General features: G+C 34.6%; 1 protein-coding gene across 1 annotated transcript in view; it reads left to right on the top strand.

Annotated features, from left to right (window-relative positions):
* Nucleotides 1-8,603, top strand: part of PSMA8 (proteasome 20S subunit alpha 8) — a 38,343-nt gene extending 29,740 nt beyond the window's left edge. Inside the window, exons 5-7 of the mRNA XM_004465144.2 lie at nucleotides 19-138; nucleotides 262-324; nucleotides 7,323-8,603. Coding sequence (XP_004465201.1) covers nucleotides 19-138; nucleotides 262-324; nucleotides 7,323-7,415 — 276 coding nt within the window. The 3' untranslated portion in view covers nucleotides 7,416-8,603. The remainder of the gene's footprint in view (nucleotides 1-18; nucleotides 139-261; nucleotides 325-7,322) is intronic.
* The last annotated feature ends 200 nt before the right edge of the window (nucleotides 8,604-8,803 follow it).

Genomic DNA, 8,803 nt, shown 5'->3' on the forward strand with positions numbered 1-8,803 from the left:
TTTCTTTTATTTTTCAAGGCAAATGCAATAGGCCGAAGTGCTAAAACAGTTCGAGAATTTCTAGAGAAGAATTACACAGAAGATGCTATAGCAAATGACAGTGAAACCATCAAATTAGCAATAAAAGCTTTGCTAGAAGTAAGTGATTTAATAAGTACATATTCAGTGAAGTATTTGGAGAAGCATGTTTTTTAATCCATTTGCTTATTAAAACACAAAATTCACTAAAGTTATTCTAATGTTGCACTTTTTCTACATTAGGTTGTCCAGTCTGGTGGAAAAAACATCGAACTTGCTATAATAAGAAGAAACCAACCTTTGAAGGTAAGTCATGAACTAAAGAGAAAAAATATTATACAGTGTAAAGTCTTTTGACAAAAGTAAATTGTTGATACCTGTGGATCTCAGCTATAAGCGTAAAACATCCATTAGCATCCACTAACACTGTGATCCACTTCTGTTTTGTTTCTCTAGGCTAATGTTCACTAATTTGTATGTGTTTTTTGCCAACAGTTCCTTATCCCTCTTGAGGCCCTGAGATCTGTATATAGGCCTGTACCATTTAGTACATGTTGCTATAAGTAGGAACCCTGTTGAATCAGTCCTATATGGTGTCAGTATAGATCTGGGGTTAGTATAGCATATCCCCTGTGGAGTCATTCCTGGCTTCATATGTTCATATACAGTTGTCACTCTTCCTGTCTCTTCAGATCTTCTTAAATCAAGACATGCTTCTTGCCAGTGTTATTCAAATGTCATGTGTATAATTGTTGACCCTCTGGGCTTCTGAGAAAATGTTATTTTTCTTTGTATCAAAAAACTTCCACCCATTCTTGATTTTCTAATCTTTATTTCTTTTCTCTCTCTTTTTCTTGAAGGTGCCTTGAGCCTCTGAGAGTCATGAGTTTTACTACCTAGCATGATAACTTTTCTGCATTTCTTTGTGGCATGCCTGTTTAATAATTTTATTACTTATATATCTTCTGTCAGCCATTATGGGTTAAAACTGCTAAACTTCAAAATAAATTGCTCAGAACACTGTGATAAGTAAATTGTGAACATTGTGATAGAGGACTCATTGGCATTTGCAATGTAGTTCACTGTTGTTCCTTTGGTAGAGCTATGCAATAGAGTCTGCCAAGTAACTCTGTTTAACTGAGAGTGTACAAAAGCACTCAAAGCATGGGAAACTATATTTAAAGTATACTATAAAACTTTGTTTTACATACATCTTTTCTTTTACTTTAAAGAAATATTTCAAGGAGAAATAGTGTTAAAATCAATGATGTATGGAGCAGTATTTTTTATTTTGTTTTGTTTGATACTACTTTCCTACCTTTATTATTCAACAAATAAATGGGAACACCAGTATAAGACAGCAGCAAAATTTTAATAAGAAAAATGCCCCCCTCTCAATATAGAGGTGGAGTGGACATCACTATCCCAGGGCCCACAGAATAGAGAAATGAAATATGGATTAGAGTGGGAAAAAGAAATATTTTACAGTAGTTCACATTTTTTTCTTTGCATATTTATACATATGCAGATTTTTAAATTGAATTTTACTATATATTATAATCTAATTGTTTTAATAACTATATTGTTGAGCATAATTCCCTGTTTATATTTCTATGTCATGTTTTTAAGTGGCTATCAAATGTATGGATGTTTATTTAAGATCTCATTTATTTTGAGCACTATGGTTGTTTTCAATTTTTTCACATTTTTAAACATTTTTACTACAAATGGTCTTGTAGCTAAAAATTGTATTCATTCATTTTTAGTTAATTTCTTAAGTTTAATTCCTAAAAGTTGTTTCTGTAGCAATTAAAAAAAAACAAAACTTCTTTTTTCAAGAAGGGAGAAATAAAGACATTACAATTAAAAAAAAAAAAGAAAAATGGGGCAGTGCAATGGGGCCCAGCCCTACATGGCCCTACATAAATCACCAGGTTATTGAACACAGAATGTGGAGACAGGGGCTGGGCTTGGTTTGCTTATGCCCTCAAGGGCATGAGTCAGATGTACCAACACTGTGGGGACACAGAAACTACTGAGGCCAGGGGCACCTCTCCAGTCCCATCACATACACATATACACACAGGGACAAATAGGTATGCACGTTTATTCATATATTTTTATTTATGATGGAATAATGGTACTTGCACTGACAGCAAAGTTACACTATCATTCAGCTTGATATTTAGGATAGGCTGTATAACAAAAAGAGTACAGACTTTGGAGTTGTATAAATAGGAGTTTAGGTTCCAGTAGAATCCCATCTTTGATTTTCACTTTTCCTTGTGTATAAGGTGAGGTTAACCATAACTACCTTGGAATGGTGTTGTGATAAGTAAGTGAGATAGTATGAGATATTAGAATATTAGTGGGCATATTTGGTAGCTGACTCATTAAATGATAATGTTTTTTATTTTATCTTTAAACAAAAGAAAGATAGAATAAGTCTGTATATGTATAAGTATATATACATAGACAAAGTTTGGTCAGTTTTAGTGTCATTACTTTTGGCTAAAACCAATGCTGTTATGTTTTTTTTTTTAAAACATCAATTTTATTGATACATATTAATAAAGCATATGTAGGAGCAGATGTAGCTCAAGTGGTTGAGTGCCTGCCTCCTACACGGGTGAGTGGTCCCAGGTTTGGTTCCCAGTGCCTCCTAGAAAAACAAGCAAAACAAATGAAAAAACCAGCTCATGGAAACTGGTGTTGCTCATTGATTGAGTGCTAGCTTCCCACATACAAGGTCCTGAGTTAAAAAGAAAAATTCCATTCATAGTGCTGTGTTTTTTTACCTTTGATGAAAAGTTTGAAAAGAAAGATAATATGTAAACCTAGTTACTTTCTGCAAATTAAGCAAAAAATTACCTTTTCCTTGTAATCACCCCCCTCCCATGGCTCCCTTGTCTGTTTACTCATTGTTTTTGCTAGTTTCTGCTTGTAAGCTCATTGTCTGTTCTTGTTTTTGCTCGTTGTCTCTTTTTTGTTTTTGCTCATTGTCTGCTCATTGTTTGTCTTTTTTAGGAGGGACTGGGAACTGAACTTGGGACTGCTTCCCTTTCCCTATAATCTTAGCCTACCAACACATGAAGAGAGCCTATTAGAAGTAGGATCAAGTGCTCTTACTTTTTCCTTCAACTCCTCTCACCTGTTTACCTTAACACCTGGTAAACATCCAGGAAGCCCACTGATTGATTTCTCCCCTAGTATATATAAAGCTTCCAGCTCATTTTTTAGTGCCCTCACTCTTAAGTATAAATATGAAAATTTAGCCAAGGATCTTCTAGATATTGAAGAAAGCCTTCAATAAGAAAAGTAGACTATCATAGAGAGAAAAGAGACTAAAAGGTAACAGAGACATTATAGGAGCCAGAAGAAATCTAAAACAGTCACCACCAACAAAATCCTGTGATTGGTAACTTCAGAGAAATGAAACATCGAATGAACCAAGAAGTGCTCTTGGAAGTCAAGACAATGATGGCTAGAATGAAAAGATCAAAGCGAATGTGAAATGAAGGACAAATAAATGTCTAGAGATCAACAACTAGAGAAAAGATAAATTAGAAGACAAGAGGACACACCCATAAGTGGCAAGAAACATCATCAAAGAAACAATAAAGGAAAATTTCCCAGAACTGTAAGATACAAGTCTCTTAAGTAGAAGGTCTCACCAAGTACCTGCATGGTGAATAAAAAAGACCCATCCAGGGTTCTTGGTCTGACCTGAGCTACCATTACTTTATCAGGATGCTTCAGAGCATTGTTAAAAACATTTGGATCCCCATGAAGCCCTACTATACCCGTCTACCAGGGTAGGAAAGGGCTTGATGAGCCTCATCATTTATAAAATCAGGAGTGCTGATAAAAGAAGTACAGTTTTGAAAGTCTTGAGCCCTGTGCGTGCTCACGGTCACCATTAACCAGCTCCACATGGAGTGTACGTCAGAAGGTAACCGGCCTTGTTAGGTGGAGTGCAGGCTGCCTGTGTGTGCTCGTGTAAGCACTGTCATCTGTATGGCCTGAATAAATGTATCTGTAAGGTGATCCTTTGCCGATGAGGTACTGCTTGAGCACACTCCCATGGTCTGTCATGCTCTGCGCTGACTCTCTGACGCGGCAGATGCAGGTGGAATCTCTCTTGAGTCATTCCACCTCTAGGAAACCCGAGGACTGAAGAATGAATTTCTTTCTTTTCAAGGAGCTGGTGATCAGGATCTGGGCACACACACACTTCTAAAGCTCAATAAATGTTTGATAAGCAAAAAAACAAAAAAAGATCCATCCAGTGCCTTTATCCACAGATTTGTAGTAGGCCACAGCCAGGCCTGCTTGTGATAATAATGATGTCACTGTTTGGCACCCCAAGGGCAGGATGTATCAAATTGACTATGCAGTAGAATGGGTTAAGCAAGGTTCAGCCAGAGTTGGTCTGAAATTTAAAAAAACCCATGTAGTGTTAGTTGCATTGAAGAGGGCACAGTCAGAGCTTACAGTCCATCAAAAAAAATTTCTCCATGTTGACAGCCATGTTTGTGTCTCAAAGTGTGGGGCTTATGGCTGATGCCATCCTGTTATATTGTGCACTAGGAGTGTTTGGATTCCAGATTTGTATTTGAGAGACCTCTTCCTTTACCTGGTCTTGTATCTCTAAATGGAATCATGACCCAGATACCATCACCAGAGACTATGATATGGGGCTGCTCATTGCTGGTTATGATGATATGGGCCCTCACATTTTACAAACCTGTCTATCTACTAACTATTTCGAATACAGAATGTCAATCAAGTATAGTGTCACAAGAATTTTACCTCCCCTGACATCCTTTTTTAGGAAACTACTAGAGGATGTGTTCAGCAAACAAGGAAGTAAACCAAAACAGAGAAAGGCCTAGGTTCTAGGAAATAGTGATTAAAACACAGGAAAAGTGGCAAAGCAAAGTCCTAGAGAGCAATTGTTAGGCCCCAAAGCTGGGCCTTTGGGGATAAACAGAGAAAAAACTTTCAGGCAAGAGTTAGGCAGAACTTATATTTATTATGTCTACAGACAGGAACCAGGGTCAGTCTAAAGCTACTCAGATCCAACTCCCTGTGTTGTGGTTTTACTCTTGCTTAAATACCTAAGTTACTACTTAGCATTTGCTTTGATTATTATGCATTAGTTTTTATGCATATGGATGAACATACATAAATAGTTATGTAATTGTATGATTAGTATGTTCAGGAAACCATACTTGCACATGCTTTGCATGATCAAAAAAGGGGCAGATAACTCCACCTCTGGGTGGGAATTTTATTATGTTAAGTAAGTTAAAGTGAGGGCAGCAAGGGATTTCTTCTGGGCCGGTCTGGCCAACCAGTTGAAGCTGATCTTCATACTTCATTGCTTCAACAGGATATTCTCGACCATAAGAACCAGAATTTGACACCAAGAGAGGGTTACATCTCATTACCCTCTAATTTACATATAATTCTTTCCTTTGTATCCTAGCAACAGGGAGAGAAACAAGTTACTTTCAGTTATTTGGTCATCCTACATCCATCACTATTGCTACAGATTAGAATAGAAAGTCTGAAGCCTATAGGGAGAAGACTTGTATTTGACCTTTTGGAAATACTATTAGTTGTTGCATGATTAATCTGCTGGGTTATTTGGGAAATTTTAGCACTTGGTATATAAAACACTAGGCAATGATAAAACAAAGTAATTATCAGCTTTAGAAAAAAATTTACATGAGAAAGAAATGTAATAGTGTGCATATTTCAGCAGTAAATAAGGATTGTATAATCATAAACAATTTAGCAGAACATTTTGATATAAAACTATAATGAAGGAGAAAAAGAAAGGGGATGCAAAATAGCTGAATCTTTATCTACCATACTGTGAAGTCAATAGGTAATGTCTAAAATGGAACAAATAAAGAAATAGCAGTAAAAGCATACTATTTAGAAATATGAAGGTAAATATCAGAAGGAACAGAAATGTTGAATGCAGTGGCCACATTCAGTAGTGGGATTGAAGGTTGGAGGGGAAGTTTAACTCGGGAGGAACAGGTGACCACTGTATTTCATTATATGGTTTTTTAGTACCATTTGATAATAGTATAATTATGTATGTGTAGCATACATAATGGAGGAGTTAATTTGATATAGTTGTCTTAACTCCTTAATTTTGAAATGTTCACTAGACTGGACCCAATTTTAAGAAGGCATCTTTGACTCTTCCCCAAGTAGTGTCACTTCCTATTTCATGCTTCCATATCACTTTGTCCAGGGTTGTTGTTCTTGTTTTTGTTTTTTGTAGCATAATGGTCTGCTTATGTTTTTCCTTAAACATAAGTTCCTTAATATATTGTTAGTCTTTATTTTCAGAGCCCATAATTGCTCCCAGTAATTGCTTAGTGGGTAAACTTACTTTATAAAATGTTTAGATATTATTTTTTTACATAGATTACAAATACAAGTTTTCTGACACACATCTTATTGGCGAAATTAATGGAATTAGGAGTAAGAGTATCTAACTCTTAATCCTTCTTTAGTCTTCGGCCAAATCAGTTCACTTCATGAGTCTCAATTTCCTTATATATAAAAATTGGTGGTTGACTTAATTGCTAAAGTCTCTTCCATTTCTAACATCTTTAAAAATTTGCTTTTTCATTAAGTTGATTATTCATTTATTAATTTCCTATGTATCTCTTTTCAGTAAAAAGATCATTAAATTTAGGTCTCCATATATAAATTTCTTAACTTATATGAAATATTCTTATGGCATTAATCATGTCATCTTGGATCTAGTTGAAAAAGAAGAACAGAAAAAGCAACATTCTATTGTAATTTTTTATAAAATAAAACCTCATTTTGCTTCCTAAGTGAGGAAGTAAACAGAGCTGTGCAGATCATCCTTCCCCTACTTCTATTGGCAATTCTGTAAGCTGACAAAATATTTAAACCCTACCAGGGAATCACACAATGGGGTGGGAGTAGGGGGGTTCAGTAATGAGTTATTTGGAAAAAAATAAGGATAAAAAAAAGCCTTGCATTAAAATGTTTTCAGAGTTTTGTGCACATATAAGATATGTCCTGCTTTCTTTTTTTAGCCCAATGATAATGTAAATGTTGTAGAGTTCTGGTTTGTCCTTTGGGGCCTTTTGAAGCATTTAATTGTATTTTTGAAGTTTTGAAATATAAAGTTATAAATAGAAAATATATTTATAAAATATAGTTGGACTCCTTAATATTGTAAACACTTAGAATTTTTGGTGTATGTAATTGAACGTTGCTTTTAAATTTTTTTCTCATTTCAGATGTTTAGTGCCAAAGAAATTGAATTACAAGTAACTGAAATAGAAAAGGAAAAGGAAGAAGCAGAGAAGAAGAAATCAAAGAAGAGTACCTAATTTTTAGAATGAACACTAGGGGTTTTCAATGTTTTGTTGTACTGCTTGGAATAATTTACTGAACTTTTAGAGGAAATAAGTTACTTTGCAGCATTTAGATATATAATGTTACTTTGCAACAACATAGGTATATGATGTTTTGAGATTGTTAGATTTTTGACTCCGTTCAGTCCATTACATGGACAAGTATAGATTATATGAAGGTTTTCTTTGAAAACAGCTTTCAGTAACTGTTGAAAGCAGTCATTATTTAACACAAGCCTGAGGCTATACTCTATGCACTTATTGCCCAGTGTTACTTTTCATCATATATGAAAATTTATTTAAGACAAATATTTTTATTTTAAAAATTTAATAATTTAGCAGGGTTTGTGTACTGACTTCCCTTAAAGAGATAGCTATTCCAAGATAAAGTGAATATCATATTGAGTTGCGTTCCTAGATGAATGATAAAAACATCCTTGTATTGGTGAATTATCAGAATTTTGTCAGAGAGTGGTTTTCATTTTATAAGTTGTAGTATATTGTTTTGTTCATGAAACAAATATTGGAGGCCTAGTCCAAATAGGCAATTAAAATAGTTTGGTGAGAACTTATAAAGGCATTGGAACAGGAATGCTGTATGAACATAAGGAGAAGAATGAGTACATGATTTCTTAATTTAGATTTTTAAGTGTGTACAGTATGTTAGGTTTATTACATGTTCCATCAAAAATCTGGGTGCTTACTATGTATTTGCCATTGTACTATGCAACAATGTATTTAGAGGCCCCAAAGAAATATGAAATATTTGAAATGTATATTATATATGAAATATAAAAATGGATCCCTGCCCAGAGATGGTTTAATCCAAATGACCCACAAAAAAAGAATGTGCTTAATGCCTATAAGGAGATTACATTTTTTAAAATAAAGAATGTTGATAGGCATAAAAACAACAACCTATAAACCTTATTATTTAAGGGCTTTGCCTTTTTTTTTTTAATGGACTTTTTGGAAACATGGAGGAGAGAGGTTAAATTCTAGCAGAGGAATGTATAGTTTGGGAGATGGTGAAAAAAAAAGGAGTTGGTTACACAGCTGTCATATGTAAAGATCTAAGCCATTTTATGGTTATAGTACTCCAAAGCAAGAGCATAGGAAGAACAGAGTCAGAATTTTAAGAGGAATAAAGACCTTACAGAACCACCTCACTCGTTTTCATTTTTTTCTTGGGCCAAATTCCTATGACCTGCTGCTTCCTTTCATTTCCTCCGATATAAAAATTATAGGGTGTGGGAAAGTGTGGGAGGGGAAGGAGTGGAGCATATGGGAATCCCCTATATTTTTATAATATAAATATTTTATATTTGTGTAACCTAAAGTTTCTTAAAAAAAAAACTAATAAA

This window comes from Dasypus novemcinctus, chromosome 16 (genome assembly GCF_030445035.2).
Source record: "Dasypus novemcinctus isolate mDasNov1 chromosome 16, mDasNov1.1.hap2, whole genome shotgun sequence".
In the NCBI taxonomy this organism is placed as follows: domain Eukaryota; kingdom Metazoa; phylum Chordata; class Mammalia; order Cingulata; family Dasypodidae; genus Dasypus; species Dasypus novemcinctus.